At 41.9% G+C, this 21,573-nt stretch overlaps 1 protein-coding gene across 6 annotated transcripts in view; it reads right to left on the bottom strand.

The window, feature by feature from the left end:
• Window positions 1-2,699: 2,699 nt before the first annotated feature.
• Window positions 2,700-21,573, bottom strand: part of CRACDL (CRACD like) — a 62,650-nt gene continuing 43,776 nt past the window's right edge. For 4 of the 6 annotated variants that reach the window (XM_039714541.1, XM_039714537.1, XM_039714540.1 and 1 more), the window contains 5 exons: window positions 18,937-19,167; window positions 15,699-17,277; window positions 5,873-6,072; window positions 4,109-4,241; window positions 2,700-3,237 (listed from right to left, as the gene is read on the bottom strand). In XM_039714541.1, coding sequence (XP_039570475.1) covers window positions 3,092-3,237; window positions 4,109-4,241; window positions 5,873-6,072; window positions 15,699-17,277; window positions 18,937-19,167 — 2,289 coding nt within the window. In that variant the 3' untranslated portion in view covers window positions 2,700-3,091. Of the gene's footprint in view, window positions 3,238-4,108; window positions 4,242-5,872; window positions 6,073-15,698; window positions 17,278-18,936; window positions 19,168-19,779; window positions 21,097-21,573 lie in introns of those variants that run through there. The other 2 variants (XM_039714542.1, XM_039714539.1) reach the window with 2 other exon arrangements.

The following is a 21,573-nucleotide window of genomic DNA, read 5'->3' as shown; positions in this document are numbered from 1 at the left end:
TTTTTAACATAAAATTACTAATCATTAGGAGGTAGCTGCTTAGGGTAATCCAACTAGTAAACTGCATAAATCATCAAATTTAGGGCTTTTGTGCTGAAAGATGCCTGATAGATGAGTTCATTTGCATTATGTGAAGCCTTTCACTGCTGGGAAGGCACCTTGCTCATTAAACAGAAAGCCAAAGATGTCTCATGCAGCACTTCTGGAAGAGGAAACTTCTATTTGTCAAGTCCATTTTGTTGTTGTTCTTTGACTGTAATTCCAACTCTGTTACTTTATGTGCATGAGTCATGAACAAAAGGTGAATTTTTACATTTAATTTCCCTGTTAGATGCTATATTCCAACAATATATATTGCAACTGCCTGAGTAAAATGGATCAGCCTGAGTTAGTCATATTGCCTCTCAGATGGAAAAGTAAAGTATAATGATGTCCTCAGGAAAGCTGATCAGATCTGAAAGGCTTTTCTGGTGGCATCGAGTGTGAAACATAACTCACTGTTCATACAGAGGAAAGGATTATATTTTTATTTGCATCTTTCTATTTCCACAAATGAGCCATTTCACCAAAGAAAAATACATGAGTTCTAAAACTATTTTTTGCCCACCTGCTGCAGGACGCCTATAGCAAGTCCTACTTGCATGACCCTTTTTCTTAGAAATCTGGAGACAGAACAGCACTGTGAGAAAATAAAAATTCCCGTGGCTGTCATATCAGAGGTTCAAGTAGCCAAGTGGCTTCTCTTGCACAAAGGCCAAGGCCATTGCAGTGGTGGGAGACTATGAAGACAACTGATTGCAAAGGTTCTTGCAGTTTTAATTGTTTTAAACTGGGAGGGAATTGTATAAAGACAGAATGTACTTTTAACTACATTTCCTGAAAACCTATTCATGGGGCAGCAACAATTAGAGAGTACAAATTTGATCTTTTTTTTTTAACATCTTATATTCCTTAAATGGAGAAACTGGGATTTCTTTCAGGATTGCTACAAAAGGTAATGGTATATCTTAACATTACACTTTTTGCTAATTAGTTATTTATTTCAGAATGGGTGTTTTGAAAAGAGGGGGAGTTAAGACAATTTTAATGTATCTCAAAAATGTGTCTATTTCTAGTGTAGGTCCTAGAATATTAATACCAAAACCAAAAAAATATCACTTGAGATTAAGGACTGTGCATGCTTGCTCATGGGGGAGAAGTGGGAAAATTTTTTGCACAACCAACCTTCGGGCAAGTGAGCCCAAGGCTGCATGTCCTGTAATTAAGTTACCATTTCTGGTGTGGATGTGTTTGACAGAGAGCTGCCTGCCCTTGTGATTTCAGCAGGTGTCTCACACTGCCTTTTGCCACCTGCAGGAAAGAGAAAGAAATCCCTGGGACAGCTGGCAGAACCCTGTTTGGGTTGGTGCTACTGCCAGCCCTGTGATGGGCTGCAGCAGGTCTGGGCCCATCCAGGACCCAGCAGCCATGCAGGCTGAGCCCGACAGCAGTGCAGGCTCACTGGCTCTCCTAAGGCTCTGCAAACACAAAACTAGCTTTTCCTCCTCCTGTTTTTACCAATGAAAGACAGCCTGACTGAAAACCTTTAACAGCACCTTGGATATTCACTCAAATCTCTGTTTCTTTATTCATTACTAAATGCAGTTGTCATTACCAAGAGTGCTCAGGTTTTCCTTCCTGCCTATGGAGAGAAGACGAGATTTCAAAACTGCAAACACAGGTGCTAGAAAATCCTATGTTTCCTAAAGTCTCCCCACATTTTTCCAAAGAGAATGTAATGTGATAATAAAAACAAAACTGCTAATATAAACATAAATAAACCTAGGGATTGCAGTGCTAAGGTCGGACTTCACCCATGCATACAGAAAATTAAATACTTGTCTTAGCAGTGGGGCATCACAGGGTTTGTTCTTTGCTACTGTAACTCATAAGGAAGTGTTAAAATATGTTCAGAGTAGTTTCAGTCAATCAGCAGTAAATGATTTATCTTGTCAATCTTGTTAAACAAGCGAAGGTGAAGAGCTGAGGAGACTTCATGAGTGGGAGTCACAAACTGGCGGGGGAGGCTCAGGCCAATGAGCACAAGGATGTTACATAAAGGCAGTCAAGTACAGACATGCTATCTGTATGTTGCTGGTTTTTAATGAGAGGAATTAAGATTATGTGGGGGGTGATATGTGAAGCTGGCACTGTGATGAAATTCAGAGTTTTCCCCAGCATTTCAGTTTGAACTTTAGCTCCAGGATTTTCAGTTCTTAATTTTTAATTAATTTCATATTGACCATTGTTACTAGTACCATCCTCCTGACTCGGCATGAGGTTTCACAGGAAGGAAAGCCAGTTGCAGCCAGATGAATCCAGGTAGGAAAGCAACTGTGAATTCATTGCTGAGCTTCCAACTGCAGTTCCATTCCCCTACTACTCGCCTGCTTGAAAGCACTGTGCAACCCAGGTTGCTCACAGAAAGAACTGAGGAATTTTTTTCATGGTCACACATGAATGTGCATATTTGTGCCTCCTGAAATGCAACCTAACCCCAGAAACTGTACCACTGGCTTAGCTAGGCAAACCTGCAGCTCAAGCAACACATTTGAATGGAGTACTCACTAGCAGCTATTCAGGAATACCTCCATGCCTAACAGCTTTGGTAGAAAGTGTGTCACATGATTCCAGTGAAACACATCAAGAGAATCAGGATGTAAGTGCACAATTTATAATTGCAAACAGAGAAAACCATAACAAATAGACTTTTCCAGCAACAACAGAAGTTCAGCAAAGTTTAGCAAAGATCCTGTTTGGATACAAACATCAGTAAAAGGAGAAAATGCAGAAAATACATAAGGCAAAAGTTTTATTTTCCAAAGTGTAAGTATGCCCTTAGCATAATTTAAGTAATCCATTGCCATTGCAATTCTGATTGCTACAAAATTGAAGGTAAACTTTTTGACTGCACCTATTGCACACTTTCTCCACAGCTGTATAATAAAACCCTTCTGTATCAAAAGATTCTTCACTGTGATTTGCTGGTCTGTAGGAGTTCAGTTAAGTATAGTTGACTTAATTATGAAAGATGCTCCTTGTTTGCCTCGTTCTATTTTATAATCTGCGGCATATCACTCCATGCTTGAGACTTCTTTTTGGCCAGCTCCATCCACGATGGCTGATTGGGAGCAGCATTACTGCCTTTCTTCAAGTGGCTTATTTCCTCCTTATCCACCAGTGCAGGTGATGGAGCTACTGGGAATAAAGCACATGGACATTTTACACTTACCTGCTGAGCAACTAAGCACTCTATTTTATTAAATATTTCCCATGCTTTGCCCTGTGGTAGAAAACCTTTACATTTCACATGGAAGCTGCTTGTGCCATAAGTTATTGAGAAAATTACCATTCTGTGCTCTAAATAATACAATGTTTTTCTCATCACTAATATATTTTGATTCCTAAATTTACCAAAACTCAACATGATGACCTGGATTCCTTGTTGTGCCCTAAGTTAACACCCAGGCCAGAGAAGAGAGAGTCTTTTCATTAGATAAGGTATTTGCGTGTGAATTCCTCCTTTACTCAGCCCCCGGCTCACAGGAATTTTATTACTTCAAAACTTCTGCCCTGCTTTCAAATTTGAATTTACCAAACAGATTTACAACAAACTCATTGTGGGAGGACTGATGGTCAGACAGTCTGTGATTGCACCATTCCTCAGCTTGCTGAGGAAGTCACATTTAAATTGAATGCTATTGTAAATATTTTTGTTCACATTTTACACCGGGGTAGTGCATTTGGGCCTCTGTCCTGGGAAAGGGCCTGGAGTTCTTGATTCACATTTCTTGCAACACAAGTTTTTGGCTACCCTTTTTACTCTTTTGTTTGTAATCAAACTAGTCAAAAGAATATAAATAAATAAAACTTCAAATAAAATAATAAATAAATAAAACACCAAATAAAACCCCAGGCATGAGTGCTGAGAAGACTCTTTGCCCTGGCTGATGTGGGGCTGGGGAAGAGATTAGGATCTAGCTCCTACTCCTTTTGCATCACACTCAAGCAGGATTTCTTCTGACAAGGTTGAGGTAACAGCCCACATTTCAAGAATTTTGTTTCTTACCAGGGACACAATGTGACAATGAATTGGTTCTCAGCAGGGGCTTTGCTTCAGACTTTGTGTCTTTCCTCTGCTCTTCAGAAGTGGTTTTAGGTGCCAAGTGTGAAGGTTTACTCCATTGTTGTTTCACTGGCCCCTAGGCACAGAGAGGGATAAAATCCAAGTAATTCAGGGAGAATGAGTTCAGTTTGGAAGAACATGAGCAAAGTAGTGGATGGGGAGCCTGCCACAGTTCAGCAGACATTGGTCCCAGTCCTCCCCCTTGAGCTGACACCTGTTCAGAAAGTTACAGTGTTTTCATGTAACATCCATGACACTCAATTTTACTAATGGAAACTATCCCTCAGTATCTCTTTTTCATAATGGTATGAGTAGATAATTACAGTCTTCACTGCAAAATATATTCCAAATCCTTTGCACATCTCTACAAGCACACTCAGGATTTGGAAACAGCCTCATTCTCTCATATTCTTCTTTCATCTCCCAAATTTTGAGGGCTAGGGCACTGTATTTTTGGACAGTTGGTGGCAAATGGATTTTACATAAAAAAGAAGTCAAACATATCCTCCAACAGATTTTCTTGCCAGTATCAAAAACTACCCTGAAGTGATAGTGCCTGGTGCCATGTGGGAGAAGTGGGAGTAGTACAGTGGCACCAAGCCTCACATGCTGCAGTCAGAAGCATCTTGGCATGTTTCTCTGCTAGCTGCTACAGGGAAATAAAATGCATGGCATGAATTTCAGGGATCTTTGCCAGCTAAAATCTGGAGTTTCCTGTTCTGACATAGAAACTGTATTTTGGGATTGTGTTGGGCATTACTGCAGTTCAGAAGTTGGCCTGGGCCTCTTATTAGGTATTATTTCTTGTTAATCTAGCCACTGCTGTTTTTTATCATCTAGAAACCACCTGTTATTCCAGGATACAATACAGCTGTCTGGGGTGCTAGCAGTGCCACCTGAAACAAGAAAGTAGGTCATTTGCACTGGGAATGCCATACTGGTATAGGACACACATGCTCCTGCATCAGAGCAGCGTTCTTATTTGTGCAGGATGCAAAACAGGCAGCAGGTTAGTGTTCTGGATCCATGCCAAGCACTTCCACTGGCACAGCTGTGTCATCTGGCAAGATCATTAGCTACAGGAATCACCTTGTTTTTGTATGGGATCTCTGAAGAGGCAGTGTCAGCCCATATTCCATGCCACCACATGGGCTTCTGAATTATCCATGTACAGAGAACCAGAATTTATATGTTGGAGCTCTCTGCAAATGCAAAAGTTATTTTTATCCTATTTCACTTCTGAGGGCTCTAAAAATTGTTACCTAGGAGCTTCTGGGACCAAGCTGCTCATTCAGTGTTAACTCAGTCAGGAGGTATAAGAGGTTCAATGAAAGGCTGTGCTTAGAAGGATAGTTAAAAGAGAACATATTTCCTCTGCATTGAGGAGGATCAAAGGCTACAATTTAGCACTTCCTTTTGGATATTTCAGCATGCAATACACGTGTTAGATCTGGTAGGTATGCCAAGAAATTTTACACACTTCACATAGTTCCAGGATTTTGATTTCTTGGAGACACAAAATTACATATCTAAATAATCAGAGAGCTTTGAATCTGTAACACATTTATGACAGCAGTGTCTTTTTTAGTTACAGTTACACTCATTGAGTATCTGTAATCATTATGGCATGACTGGTAACATAGCAGTAGATCCAAAAAATACTACAGGAGGTGATACAAAAGCATCACAAATTTGTACTGCAAGTACCTCTGTTTGTTCCTTTGCTTTATTCTGTTTCTCTGTATTTGACTTATTATCTGGAGCCACAGACTTTTCTCTGTCGAGTTCCTTCTCCTGATGCATGCCCCTCTGCTTTTGCCTTGCAATGGAAATCCAGGCTGGCTCTGTAGGAGTGTCAGGATCTCTTCCAGAGTCTCCGGCAGCCATGGGGGAAGGCATGCTTTTCTCTGTTGACAGATTATTTATGTACATGGTTAGAGGAAAAAGAGTTGTATTCAGCTTCAGCTCATACTTTCCCAATGTACTGATCAGTCCCAGGATATGAGACCAGCCTGGATAAATAGGAATTCTGTTTAGTTTGGTCTCCAGTGAGCAATTTTCCCATGCTCACATGTTTAAGCTATCATTCTACTGGTGAAGAAGCACTTTGCATCTTTGTTCAGCTGGAGTCACAGTGTCACTGCCCTCACATGAGGGAGATGCAGAAACATGAATACAACTCCTCTAATCTACCCATTTCCCAAGGTCTGCCCCTTCTGCTTCTTCTTCCACAGTGTCTTAGAGACAAGCAGCAGAAATTCAAAGGTGGACACAGAGGAACTGTGGTGTTGCAAAGGCAAACTTCTCCCCACTGTGCTGCCCTCAGCTCCCACTCTTCTGATGTCCATGCAGCAGCAGCCCATGCCTGAGTCTGCTTCCTGCCTTCCTTCCACCCCTTTAGGAGCAGCTTCCCCACATGCAGCAGTAGCCCATGCCTTCATTGTTTCCTTCCACCCCTTTAGAAGCAGCCCCCTCCCCAGCGTTTAGGAGCAGCTTCCCCACATGCAGCAGCAGCCCATGCCTTCATTGTTTCCTGCTTTTCTTCCACCCCTTTAGAAGCAGCCCCCTCCCCAGCTCTGTGGAGCCTGCAGGTGCCATGGGTGCCTGTGCACAGCAGTCTCTGGTGACTGAGCAAGCAGAAGTACTGCTAAAATCACAGAGTGACTTCCTGGTCTTTTGATGGGAGGTTTATGTTGACTTATCCCTGCTGATGCTGACCACAGTCTTCACTGGGCCAGTAACTTCCATTGTGCTCTACCAGAAATGAGACTTGAGTGACACAAAAAGAAAAAAGACAATTTCTGGAGAAGAAAATCCAAACTACTACCCTGCTGACCTCACAACTGCTACCAAAGGATGTGCAGAATCCAGGGTTATGGGAAAGAGAAATACCCTGGATTCAAATATTCTGAGAAGGCAAATCCTGTCTATTCACTGAACAGAACTTGGTCAAGAGAAGAGCCTCAGCAGCTCCATTGGTTCCATCCCCCTGGTTCTCCATTTTTTGACTCACACTGAACACAAAATTGAGTTTCCCAATGAATGGTAGAGCTTCTGTGTGGCTTAAATGAGGAACAAGAATAGCAACCTCAGACCCAAGAAGGTTGATTTCACCTTTCCCAGCCATTTCTGGTCACTGATGTATCAAAATTTACAGAAGGCTCTTGTAGAGCAGAAGTTAAGCTTCTGATCCTCAAATCACATGTGGTCCCGCTCTTTGGAAAAGTTTATTACTTAGTCAGCATCCTGTTCAGGGACTTGGGAGAAGGCAGACCCAGCCAGAAAGGATTACTGCCCTAGGGTCCCTTGGGGGCTCAGCTGCTCTGCTGACAGTAGAACCAGCCATGGGACCCTGTGGAGCTGTCAGACACATTTCTGGAGCACTGTGGTCTAGTTTAGTGGAAAGTGGCCCTGATCAGGAAAGCAGGGAAATGTCTCTGAAGGCACATTTGAGATGCCTCATGAAGGCATGGAAGATAAAAGGGATGATGCACTCCCAAGAGCTGGAGTCTGCCAACACAGGCATATTATGAAAGCCCACAAACTTGCTTTGCTCAGGGATTTTCTCAAGTAATTTTTATACCTCACCAGAGAGAGAGTAGTTATTTGAACAAGAAAACATTGTAAAGCCTATGTCAGCTAAAAAAATGAAAAAGAGAAAAAGACCCATGCTTTAATGCCAAAGCAAGATGTTTTGCCAGCTGATGCCTGCATTTCCCTTCACATTCACCTCATGCAATCTTGCAGAAAAACCTCTGGAAGAAACAACTCAGGAGTCCAGCTGTGCAAATGCAGCACAGATAAAACAGGGTCCCTGAACATTGAAGGATCTTCTCTCCCTCTTGCACAGAATGTTACTCCAATTCAATGCATCCCACCTAACCCCTATCTTCACATGACAACAGCTGTTTCTCCCAAAATCTTTTTCTAATCACTGTTGGTTTGTTTTGTTTTTTTTCCAAACAGCCTTTCACTGGCTCTCCTTGCTTCATTTATATCTTCCTTTACAGGATGCTAAAGAACAAGGCTAGGAGAAATCTCAATGTATCATGCAGTCTACCCTTCAACTGCAAGGCAAGATCAGCTGAAAAATCAGTTTCATAGAAACTGTTTCCTCACAAATATGTATCTAACTCTCTAGAAACAGGACAGGTTTCAAAGTCTCCCTAAGCAACCTATCCTATGGCACAGCTCTTTTTTCCACCTTCTTTTTTTTTTTTTTTTTAACTGCTGGGTAAGTCAAGTCTTCCTTGCTCTAATTTAAATCTGTAACTACTTCTCCTACACACTATGGACACGAGCAGATTACTCATAGTCTCCTTGCAACAGCCTGTTATGCATTTGAAGACTTAGACCACATTTCCCCTACCTTTTTAACTTTTCTGATTAATCTAATTCTCTAGATCACTCTTTCTTTTGTAGGAATTGTCCTAGTTTGGTGAAATCTCCTTCAAATATGATGGTCAGAACTGCACTTGAGATGAAACAGTGTTAGCATCAGCTGTATGGAAGGACTACACCACTTCTGGAATGGTTTTCTGTACATGTGAATCAGTGCCCCTTAACTTCCACAGCTCTCCAAGATAACCACTAGCACATCAAAGTCTGCTAGCCATCTTCTCTCAGTATCTCAGGACAAACCTCACTGGAATCTTAAGTAAAGCCACACAGTTGAAAGGATGTGAAGTCTGCTAATGCATCTGCCATCACATTCCCTCCTTTGCTTGCAGCCATGCCTTTAAGCCCATCTGCAGCCATCTGCACCTTTTCAGAAGGTGGTGGGCAATTTGGGCAGGACTTACTAGTGCATTGCCCAGTAAAAGCAGGTGCTGTGCTTTATCAGCTCCCAAAGTGCTCCAGCGGCACGTGGATGAGCCACCACTGAAGGTGATGTCCCGTGTTCCTCAGAGCTGAGGAGCAGCTCTCTGGCTGTACAGCTGCAGACACACCACCACGTGCATCCTTTTCCACCACCTCTTTACCTTCCTTCACCGTCTGTAATGTCTTGGTGCTCAAAAGCTCCCATGTCTATATCCTGAAGGTCCTTTTCAATCCACCCACACTTTGTGATAATACTGGGACTTCTGCCTTGATGCTGCTAGTGATGTACATCTTAGCTGCTGTGACTCCAAATCCCCCTTTGTGTTTTGTCCCATTTTCCCCATCACACCACAGGAGCTTTATGTAAACATCAAGGTTGTTCCTTCTCTGCTTCCACCACAAAATCCACACTGACAAAATGAATACTATGCCCAGGCTCTATTTACTGCATGACATGTAATGGTCTTATTGCTACCTGTGCTTTCATTTCTCTGTCATCCTCATGAACTTAGGATTCACCCTGCTGTTATTTCACTGTGCATTGCCTGGGATAACAGGGTTCCCAGTCCTGCAGTGATATGTCTGGAGGCTGCTATTATAACAATGTTTTTCAAAAGGCAGATGCTCTAATGAAGGCATCAAGCACCCTTACTCTTCAGGCAGTTCTCCCTGATGAGATGCCAGACATCCTAGTCATGCCAATTAGAAGGCAGCCAAATTAGAGCCAGGTATCATTCCATAAGAGATGGTATCCAAATGTCCCTTTGATAGTAGGGAAAAAAAGCTCTTCATCATAATCTTGAAGATTATATATATATATATATATATATATATATATGTACAGGCCAACTTAGGACAGCAGAGTAGTATCACCTACAGAGGATCAAGAACTGATCTGCTGCTGGGAGAGGCTTTCTTGTGTCTTTAAGCAATTACATTCTGCCCTTGTTCCTCTGAGAGTCTTTGCTGCAGAAAGCCAGCCAGACAGGCAGACAAGGCAGGGGAATGCCTTATCTTCAGAAAAAAACCCATCAGATGCAACCCACGCAGAATTTCCTACCTCATCCATCAGCCAGAATTACTGTAAGAGGTAGAAGAGGCATATTCACTATTTATTATCTATCCCATTGCCCAGAGGTCATTTACATCCTCCCACTTCCAATTAGATAAGGTTTCTTGGCAGTATATATGCACCATTGTTCCAGCCAGAAGGATGAAAGGTGGTGAAGTAATCCAGGAGATAGTATGGTAAAGAGCTGGCAGTTTAAGGTGACCTGAGACTGTCCTATGAAGCTCTTGGTACCCTAAGGGACACAAAGAAGCCAAAAGCTTTCTCAGGAAGTGACTGTTCTCAAGGGAAGTGCTGCTCACACATCTTTCTGGGTTCATGACTGTACGGTCACCTTGAACAAGCTCTGTCTTATGTAGTCATGAGATAGTCCATGTGCTTTTATGGTTCACCACAGCATTTAAGGAACTGGATAGCCAGAGTGGAACCAAAAGTACTCAAAAGGACGATTTTAATTCCTGCTTCTGCTGCATGTCACATGCACAATAACTGACACAGAAACTCCCAGCTGGTAAATGCCACTCTTAGGGAGATTAACAAAGAAATACAAAATGCAAACAGTGGTATACTCCATCTGAAGCTGAGTCAGTTTTGACAGATCACAGCCTCCACAAATGCCCTGTGTTTCATTTCTCCTTTGTTGAAGCAGGGCTGAGCCTCTTCTTCTGCACTTGAGAGATTTTCAGAACAAAACTAAAATCTAAATAATATTCTTCATTTCATATTACAACATGTTATTTTAAACAATGTGCTATTCAACTCATTCCTTAATAACTTCATAAGCTAATAAAGGATATTGCTGGCAGCAATTTGTCTCTCATTCATTCACAGCTTTAACCTCGTGATTGCATCTTTCCCTGGTTTCCTTGGAGCTGGCTTGGCCTCAGGCTTTTTTGAAAGAGAGGAGCCCCTTCTTCCCCTTGGGATAAGCCACCAACAATGGAAAGATACCAGGTCGGAACTTGTCAAGCCAGTCTGTGCATAATGTCACCATGTATTAAAGCCAGCAATTCATGTAAGCTGAGATCTTCTGCTGCCTCTTGAAACCACACCCAGAGGCTGCTGAAGCCTTCCCTTCATGTCCTCCCCACAGCCAACAAACACACACGGGACAGTCACAAGGTCAGCTGTTCTTGCTGCATTCTTCACCTCTTCTGCAGCTTCCAGACCAACCACTGAGGATAGCTCTGAATCCAAGTGAACCATAGCCACCTTCTCAATTCCCTCCTGCAGATCAGAAACCCCTTAACCCCCCTCCCTGAAAGCATCAGGGCTGGCTGCCTCAGTGGTCCTCTAGAGGGGGGAATCTCCCCTGCTGCAACCCCATTTGATACAGGTATCTGTTTCTCTTAGTATCTTATTAAAACAACTTCCTTTTTTCCCTCAGACTAAAGCTCTGATCTCATAGATGCAATTTCTTCTGCCTAAATATTGTGGAAATAAATGCGTACATTTCTCACTGATATTTGGATATTACCCTGTAATGTGTGTCAGACTGGTTGCATGAAAAATAAGATGAAGATAATACATTAATCTTAATGTACAAAAGGAACTAGTCAGACTGGTGGCATGAACAATAAGATGAAGATAATACATTAATCTTAATGTACAAAAGGAACTATGATTGACTTGTTATTGTGCATGGGTTTACACACACACGCAGGAAGTGAAAGAAAAATACATACTTCTGTCTACTGACAGACAGATATACTTCATGTATTCAAATGTATCTCCTTGTGTGTGCTGCTTATATGGATAAACACAGCAAAGACATATTTAACCATTACCCTGAGATTTAGGGATTAACTTTGTCTTTTTTAGAGATGGCCTCAGATTTCTTTAAATCTGAGACCTGCTTTCTTTACATCTAAAAAGCCTCTGTGCACACAAATTGTAGCAGAGGTTCTTTATGACATATAATTCTTGTACTTGGAAAAGAACATCTTATGCTTGCAAGGACTGCAGAGAGTGGTCATTCTTGCCCTACATGTGTGCAGGTGAAAGGTCAGAGCCAGAATTTAGAGTCTTTTGAAAGTCAAACCACTAACAGCAAGCAAAGCTAGCTTGTGGATTCCCTGAGTGTTTTAAAAGCAAACATACTCAAAACTAATCTAAACAACTTTACACAGGGAGATAACACCCTCTGTATGTAAGTGTCATTGTTTTATAACACTGCTTATGCATGCATATTTAATTCCACACTGTTATATCTTTGCTCATTTATAAAACTCCAGTTATTTTAAGAAGGGCTTTACAAATGCATATAGCATTTAGAATATCCTGGCCTACATACTTCCCTTTGTTTATTAAAGTACTACATGCATTCATGTCAGTATACACACCCAATTCCTTAGTTTCAGACAAAGCAATTCTAAAGATTTTGTTAAGTATTTCTGACACTTCTTTCTTCCCTAAGCTGCTCTGAGAGGTATTTGACTTTTGATTGGATCTGTACCACCGATGCCAGAAGAGTCTTTTTTACACAAGAAACTGCTGTTTGCATCAAAGTCTATTTCACTGCTGGAAAACAGCCATGTTACAAAATAGCCTGACACAATTGAGAAAGCAACATCTTTTTGGGAAAAAAAAAAGACAGCTTGTTTTTCAGTTGTAGCCTGGACAGCATTAAAGCAATGTCTTTTTGATGTAGAGAAAAACACTTCTCTTGTCATTCCAGAATCTGTATTTGCCAGACAATGCACACCAATTTCATTCACCATAATATCCATCGTTCTTCCCTGAGCTCTTTTGCTCTTTTCAGAGGATGTCTGCCTACTACAGCTCCTCAGTCACTGATTTTTGTTTATCTTAATATGCAGATTCAGACAAGTACTGCTTATGGTTTCGCTGTTGTAATAACCTGTTAACATATGGTAATTGCTTCTGCCCTTTACAGGATTTATAGCAAAGTGTATCAACTCCAAACAACACAGCTTAACCTTTTAAATCTTGCAAGGACTTGTGCCTTTAGCTCCAGAAACTTCAAAATTACTCCTCCTGGGGTGACTAATTTCACACAGACATTAAAGGGCTTCCTTGCAGCCTGAGAGAGGTAAAGCAATCCCTTATTAGTTCCCCAGAAAGCTCTGGGGAGCAGGAGTGCTGCTCTCACCTGGTGTGGTAAGCCAGCATCCCATCAGCTCTCCTGTTCCTTTGGTACCAAAAGAGCTGAAAAGCTAAAATGTGAACTGAATGAACCACATTGGTCTTGCTGACCTCAATGACACAGCACACTGACTTTTTTGAAATGAGTGTGCGTGAGAAGGGAACTGCATCTCCTTGTATCACCATTTCGCAGCTTGTCTTCTTGTTCAGCACACAGATTTCCTAACATGCAGTGGAAACTCCCTGACAGCATAAATAAACAGCATCAGCTCTTTGAAAAGGCTGATGAACTCAAGGGCTAGGAGAGGGCAGGGTGGGTGTAAAGTGAAAAAAAGAAGTGAGTGTCCAAGCAGATCCGGAGGCCAGAGATGCCTGATAAAACACATGTGATCCATGAGGGGCTGTGTTGATTGTGTTTGTCAGATTTCTCCTGTTTGCAGTTGCAAAGACATGGTCCTGACTCACTGAGCTTAGGGAAACTTTTCAAAGAGCTTAAAATTATGTTTGGGCAGGGCTATTGCCCTGCCAAGTCCTCATTGCATCCCATGACTCTCCTATGCCTCACAGAGGGACATAATTTTGGGGGTCACTGTGCAACTTTTCCCAAATAACTTTTCCCTGGTGTGGTTCCAGGGCACTCAGAGGAGGTGGGCACACCTCATTCACCCATGACTTCAGGTGGCCAGGTCAGGCTGATGTGGCAACTTAGCACAGGGAGGTGATTGGTCAGGTGTCTAAAGAAGGCAGTAAATAAGGAAGAAAACAACCTCAGACCATACAGATTTGGTGTAATACTCTCAGGGGGAGAGGAACACAGCAGGACTTCTTAACCCTGTTTCAAATTCCAGGTGCATGCATCTCTATCAGGGGGACCAAGGTGCAACTCTCACCCACAGATCCTATTTTGCAGAGGGCAGTCCTGCATCTCAGGGCAGAGTCTCCTTCATCCCAGGGCTGAGGAGCCACAGGAGAAGCCTGGAGGAGAAATGTGCTCCCTGGCTTCATTTCTTCCCCTTCTTCCCTCTCCAACACTGATTGTCTTTCACTGCAGGAAGACATTCCAGTCCATCTGCAGGCACTCTGGGACTCAGCAAGAGGGATGTGATAAAAGGCTGTGAGAGGGAGCACTGGTACTCCCACTGCTCTCCTCCATTCCCTGCCAGAGCAATCCTGCTTTGCTAGGTCTTCTTCTCTCTTGTTCCAGTATGACCCTCCCCAAAATCTCAGTCCATCAGAGATGTAGGCATCACTACAAATAATCAGCTACTCAGGGCAGCACAGAGGGGAAAATGCCTTTAAAGGGAGTGTTGGGACTATCTACACATATCTGTATATATCTCCTGCCTTGCCTGCAGGGTGTGGGGAGGCTCTGGCTGGATGGCTGTGGGGACTTCATCCAGCTCTGGATCTTAATGAATTCCCTCCTTTATGATGGCTGGGAGATCAGGAAACTGTGAACATGGCCAAAGTCCTGCAAAAATGCTTCAGCAGAAGACAACTGAAATCAGATGTCACTCAGGGCATCAGTAAGTTGCCTCTGGGGCCAGGAAGAGACTTTTGTCACCCTAGAGGACAAGCGGCATCCTGTGCCCTGAGATCTTCTTCTGTTCTGGTGTTTCCCTACTCCAAGCTCAGAGACAGATCCCAATCAGAGAAGAGCAACCAGATGGGAGGAAGCTCTGCAATGGCACAGAGACAGCCTATTATTTACTTGGCCAACATCTTCTCATATTCATAACATCAAACCCATGTCCATACAGATCCAGGACAGGGAAGACTTTTCTTCCACTTCTTTTCTGTTCTCTGCCTGTAGTCCACAGTGTATAATTAGTCTCCAGAGAGCTGATTTTTTTTTTTTTCATCTCTAACCCAATTATATAATACAGACAACAGGGCAAAATATAACAATCTGCAGTAGACACGATCTTATGGTCTCTCCTGGCTTTGAACTCCAGGAAGCTGCAGGGTGGTTAATTTTTGTTTTAAACAAGGAATGAGTAATGATAAAGATAGATAAATTAATAAGAAAAACTCACAGGAGGCAATAAATAAGTGGTGTGTTTACCATGGCAGGCAGTGGCAGGGCCTCATTGCATTTCTGCCTCAATGCTATGGTGAAAAAGAAGGTCTAGAGGTCTGAGTCACTTGTCCCACACAGGGCACTACACTTAATATGGACTCTTGGATTTTGATTTGCCATGCAGCAGCTCTAAATGGGGACACTGAGTGGCTTGCTATTTCTGTTTTCCAATACATGCTAGTGTACTTTATTTTCTGAGTGTTACTTCGAACAGCCTTTAAACAATACCCTGAAATTCAAAAATCAGAAGTAAAAATATCTTATTCTGTCTGCTGTTTCTTCCCTGCTTCTTTTTGATAATCTTTTCAGCAAGGGGAAATGGGGAGCAACCTCACTGAAGGCAGAGCCATCAGCTTATGCTCTACCAGGCAGACACAACAGTGCTGCCTCATACTCTCTCACAGGTAAGATCACTCTTTGCAAGTGAAGCTAACTTCATAAAGTTTTGTGAGTCTTACCAGGCACTTTACAAGCAGTTGACTGTTTCTCCAAGTCTCTGTCTTCATTTCTGGATTCAGGAGAGTGAATAGCTTTGTCCTGCTTCTCCTTGCTCGCAGTAGTGTTTGGAATGGTTATGCTTTGCAACACTGGCTTTTTAGGCAATGGAGGTTTGCAACTAAGCTGTTCAGAGGACTTTGCTTTGGGTTTGATCTTCTCATTTAAAGAATCACCAGTACTTGTATTGGCTGTTTTTCTGATCTCTGCCTTACCACCTCTTAGAAAGGAAGTCAATCCCTCATTTTCTAAATTAAATTCTGCACTGTATCTTTTAATCCCTTTTGATTCTGGTGGTGAGTTGTCTTCATATTTCAAGGACAGTGAGGTGGATCTAAGTTTCACTTGAAAAGGACTTTTATCTTTACAGCTTGGCTGATTCTGAGATACCACTGAAGAATTGCTTGGCATTGGTACTGCATCAACAGCTGGGGAAACATAACCAGCCAAACTTTCTGTAGGTTGGCCTGTGTTCTCAGAGTAGGACTCTGGCAGCAAAGTCTCCTTTTTGCTGCTACTTTTTTCCTCATCCAGATCTGATTCCTTCTGGAAGTCGTCTTGCCACTTGTCATTTCTTGAGGAGACCTTTGCTTTGGACAGGAAGAATCCAGTATTTAATGGGCTTTCCAACTCTGATCTTTCTGGGAAATACAGGCTTCTGGTGCTGGGTCTCTCTCTTGCAGAGGAAACCGAAAACTTTTTAAAGGCATTGAGTTCATTGACTGCTTTTTCAGCTTTCTTCCCCAGCTGTTCCTCCTTGTGGACCAGTGACTGACTGTTCTCCTTACTAGAAGCAGTTGCCTCCTGTGCAGTCTTTATTTTCTCTGGAGAGCAGAAAGTAGATGATCCCATCTGCATTGAGGAAGCAGGATGTGAAACATGGAATGAGTCTGTGGGCTGGGAAGGACCCTTGCAAAACTCCTTGCTGGACTCTGACAATAGAGTAAGCTCTTTGTCTGCCCCTTTATTACAGGGCATTTCCACAGACACCTGATCATTCTTCTGGTTATTTTCTTCTGACCTTCCCAAGCAAACAATACTATTCTCACTAATTGAAATATTTTCTTCGGAAGGTAATTTATTTAATGGAAACACAGTAGGAAGCTCCTTATTTTCTTGATTTACAGTATTGATTGACTCATCCCCAGACAACAGAACCAGTGTTTCTGAGGAATCTTCTTGCTTTTGTACTCCTCTGTCTGAACTGAAATAGGAAGAAGTTGTGGAGTCTTTGCCTTCTGACAGCAATGAGGACTCAGACTCCTCACACGTAATTTCCAGTGCTGCTTGGCAGTCCTCTGGCTTATTCTCTGGTAGCAGGGTTTCCTGTCCATCAGCAGGCTCGGAAGCAGGCTGAGTCATCACTGGTCTCAGAGCAGGGGGGAGGTCCTCAGGCATTCTGGGCTTTGGCCAGGAAGCCACATCCTGTGTTGCAGCTGTGCTGCATGGCAGTTCTTGATTGCTGGGTTTGAATACAGCATCATCCTCTTCTTCTTCCTCTGGGGTACAGCTCAAATCAGTCAGAGATTCAGACTGGGTCCTCTGTAAAAAAGAAATCCAGAAAGCCCCATCACCATGTACAGCTTCACTTTTTTCTTATTCATCATTACATTTACAGCTGAGATCTCAATACTTGCCTCCAGTGCTGAGCTTGCAGTTTTCTTAACCTACAGACTGGATGCTTTTTTAATTAAGCAGATCCTGAAATAATGCATTTAACCAATATAAAAGCAATGTGTGGCATTTCCTTCTGCACAACTAGTGCTTTCATGCCCTTGTAGTTGGGAAGTCCATCAGAACAATGGCCATTGGACTGTCCTTGGCAATTGATTCTCCAGAGCATACTGCCTATGTTGTGCTGCTCTCGGGCAAAAAGCAACACTTGAAAGAGAAAAATCTGTCTCTGTATTTAGCTACTCCATGCTAGAATTAAAAATAAAACAACCCATTCTTCCTTAAGCATGACTCTGAAGAGGAAAGGGTACATGGAAGCAAGAGCAAAAGCCTAACAAATCCATCCTGTTACGACACTCCATTCCAGCTGAGTATCTGCCCCATGTGGCAGTCTTGTTTCTAATCCCACTGTCATACAGCATTACAGCCTTGCTTCCTTTGTGTAAAAGTTTTCTTTTTCTTTCAAGAGTTAAACTATTTGATACAACTTTATAAATTCGTATGTAGTTTAAAAGTTAACAAATTCATATGTAGTTATCTGTGAGGTCTTGTGATTAAACTTGATGTGAGGACTGGCTAACTACACAGAATTATTTGATAGCACAGTAGTGAGCTGCTGAATATGCCTTTTCATATGGTGCCTGTATTAGCTCACTGTTTCACCATAGTTTGTTGGGTAAATATATACTTTGGATGTAGGCCCTAACTCTAAGAACACAGAAACTGCACTTTAAAGATATTTTAGGGTGCTTACGACTTCTTGTTTTGCAAATGAGATCACAAAAAATCCCCAGTTGCAACGCTAGCTGCATTCCCAATCCATATACACAAGAACATAAAAGCACAAGATATCAGTTAGCCAGAAGCAAGATGCACAGGCAGAGTTGGGCAAGAAAATATTAAAAATTGTTTTATCAAAACATGTGAACACTCTGTGGGAATCCAGAAGGGCTCAGTCAGCTGGCAGTTATAGGCAGTCTGGACAAAGCAATCGTACTTTAGTAACAATGTTAGAATGGAAAAGAAGGATTGATCGCTGAATTATTGCTTTATGTGTTTTTCTGAATAACTGGCCTCATCACTGTGCTGCTCACAGCAGTGCTCTACAGAGCTGAAAGGTCATTCCTAGATTTTGAGAAATACAGAATATCAGCTAGTAATATTTAGAGACAAAGCGAATAATATTTCTGGTAGTGAGCAAGGCAAATTAATGATTTTACTGTATTTAAAACATTGGAAAAAACCCACAAACAATAAAGTGTAAATACTGTAGTAAAAGGTGAAAGCTTTAGTCCTAAAAGGAAGAATAACTAAGCTATGCCCTTCACAAAATATGACAAGGGATCAGATAAATTGTGTTTAGGATGGCTTAGAAAAAAAGATTTTTTAAAAAATACTATACACTTTTTAATAGCCTTTTAAAAGTAGTATGCACTTTAATTTATCATATCTGAGTTTGAAGTAAAAAGTCCAGTAAGAACTTTCTAGGTTTGTGTCAAAAGTGACACTATTTATTTTTGCATGTACCTGAGAAAATTTTCTCATTCTATTGGCTCTCTGGTTCCGGGGTTTTACTAAAAGCTTGTGCTTAGCAGCAGAATTATCCAAGAAAGCAGAAAGCTCAGGTGGAGTGTCAAAATTGGCTGTAGGGGAGATGGTACTGTCAGATGTCCGGGGAGACTCAGCATTGCTACTTCCATGCCTAATAAACAGCTGACCATCTGTAGAGCGAGATCTAGAAGAAGAACCCAATGTAATCTGAAAAAAAATTAAAAACAAACCCCCAAATGGTGGATCAAACAAAGAAACAAAGACAAAAAAATAACTATTCTACAAATAAGTAGCCAGATTTGTTACCATTTTATGTTTGCATCTTTTTCTTTTTGACATTTCTTTAAAATACATTGCATTTCCTAATGTTGCATATGATGTATTGGTGTTAGTAATTCTGCATTTTTAGCTGCTTGAATATTATGATATACTGCCCAGTGGGAAGGAGCAAATCCCATCTAACTGGAAGATCTAATGTACACAAATATATGGCCAGCATGTTTTATAAGACAAATTTATGAAGAGTGCTCAGTTACAGAACCTAAAGGGCCATTTTCGTTTCTGGGTCTGTCCTCCAGCATCTTTGTCTAGGTCCCTATCCACAGTTGTTTTGTGCTGAGCATCTTTAGCTTCCTATATGTCAACAGGCCTCTTCCAACTCTACAAGACTCTCCCAAAGACAAAAGAATTAAGAGTTAGTGTCATTGACACTTAAGTCAGCTTGTGTTTTTACCTCATGTATTTATATCTGCATTTACTGGAAATGTAAAGTTTTGTTAGTAGACTATTCTGGGAAAAGAAGTGATGGATAATTCCTACCAGAGGCCAATAAGCCATCCAGAAACAGCTCCTGAATGCTGCAAGTGGTGTCATACTTTCATGAAGCTGGAGTTCCGTTTGCCTGAATTTTGGTGAGCTTCACCAAAAACTACCCTAGTTCCAGGGATGATGCAACAAGAACACTGGAAAATTTAATAAAAATAAACTCAAAAAGGGTTCCTCGTCCTCTCAGATTCAGTTCTGCAAATAGGCAAAATGGTATTTCCAAACTATCTGTCACAGCATTAACATCACCTCTGGCAACTCATTACAGTGCTCCCTTTGTAGGCTTGAAATTCTGGTTCACTTCTTTGGAGGCGATTTCCTGCTTTCTTCTGTGGGCATTCTTCTTTCTTCTTTCTTTTTTTCTGGAAGTGGTATTTTACTAAGGAAGTTGGATGGCAGAAGGGCAGGGCAGGTTGGTGTTCATTTTATTTTGGAAGGCAGAAAGCATCAAGCAATATCTGCAAGTAGAATTTTGCAATAGGCACTGCAGCCCAAAGATACTCTGTAGTGTAGTGAGGGCCTGCTACAGCTTGCTGAATGGCCAGGGGAAAACTCCCATTGATTTTAGCAGAGGCTGGATCCACACCTTCTAATCATACTTTCTACTTAAGAAAAAGAAAGTAGCTCAGACATGCTGAATAATGGATAATGGATGCTCTCATTAATTTTAACTCTACAATATCTGCAGTCTAGTAGTCAAACATGACTAATGTACAACAAACGATATAGGTGGCTGCATTATACATTAGTACCTAACAGTGAATACATTGACATTTCAGCTCCATGATAAAAACACAGCACATGTTCTCTTTCAAAGCACGTCATTATTTGCCTGCCTTTCTTCTGGCTCCTGCTTTTCCTCGAGAGCTTTGTATGTCTTCTCCTTGGCAGTGCTCAGTGTTGGCCATTACACCGGAAAATCCAAAATCTGGTTTCTTAGTTAAATTTCAGCAGCCTTAGTGAATGCCAGCTCTGAGCTGGCTGCAGAAGTTGTTTGTCCCACGAAGTCTGACTTTGACAAAGCCTGCTGGAGAAGGAAAGAGCTGGCAGTCCCCTTTCTCCAAATCTCATGTGCACACGGCTCAGTCATCCTTCAGCTGGTCGTGCTGGGTGGGCAAGGTGGGGGGCCAGGAGGAAAACCCATCCCCAAAACCCAGACAGGAGAGTTGTGATTCCTTCCTTCAATCCAGAAAAGCTGCCAAGACACAGCAAGGTGTCACTGCTGCCCAAAACCTCAGGACTGGCTTGTGCAAAATTCCTCAGCCCTGTCAACTGGTCTCCTCTGACTTCTAGAAGCAGGGCTAATTTCTCCGAAATGCCAGGTAAGCAGATCCTGTGGTTTGGAAGGAAAGCCTTTAGATGGAGCTGCATTCTGGCTGCACTCTCAAACTGGAATGGGTTGAAGAGAAGTCTGAGCTAAATGATAGGGCATGTGGAAAAAGCTAAACATCTGTATAGTCACTGCCACGAGTCAGGAGTCAGCAAGTGAGTCAGAAAGTAATGTTAATGGAACAACAGGGAGACATAAATCCTCTTTTAGCAAACATGCATCTGGACTGGGCACAATTACAGTGAGCCCATTACAGCTTTCAAGAAATACTTCCTTCATGAGTTCTGTTGTTTTTAGTTTAAGAATAATAATATTGTGCTTCACAGAAGCAGTTTTTTGAAACAGCTTCATGTGGAATCTAAGAAGTATGGCCAGAAGTCTTTGCTGAGCCCTGCTGCAGCTGGTCCTGAAATTTTGCATAATTACCAAGAAATGGTCAGCTCAGGACTAGTTTCTCT

This window comes from Passer montanus, unplaced genomic scaffold, assembly GCF_014805655.1.
Source record: "Passer montanus isolate IOZ18808 unplaced genomic scaffold, ASM1480565v1 scaffold3, whole genome shotgun sequence".
Lineage (NCBI taxonomy): Eukaryota > Metazoa > Chordata > Aves > Passeriformes > Passeridae > Passer > Passer montanus.
Note: the sequence above shows the minus strand (reverse complement) of the source record. Positions and strands in the feature narration are given on the sequence as shown.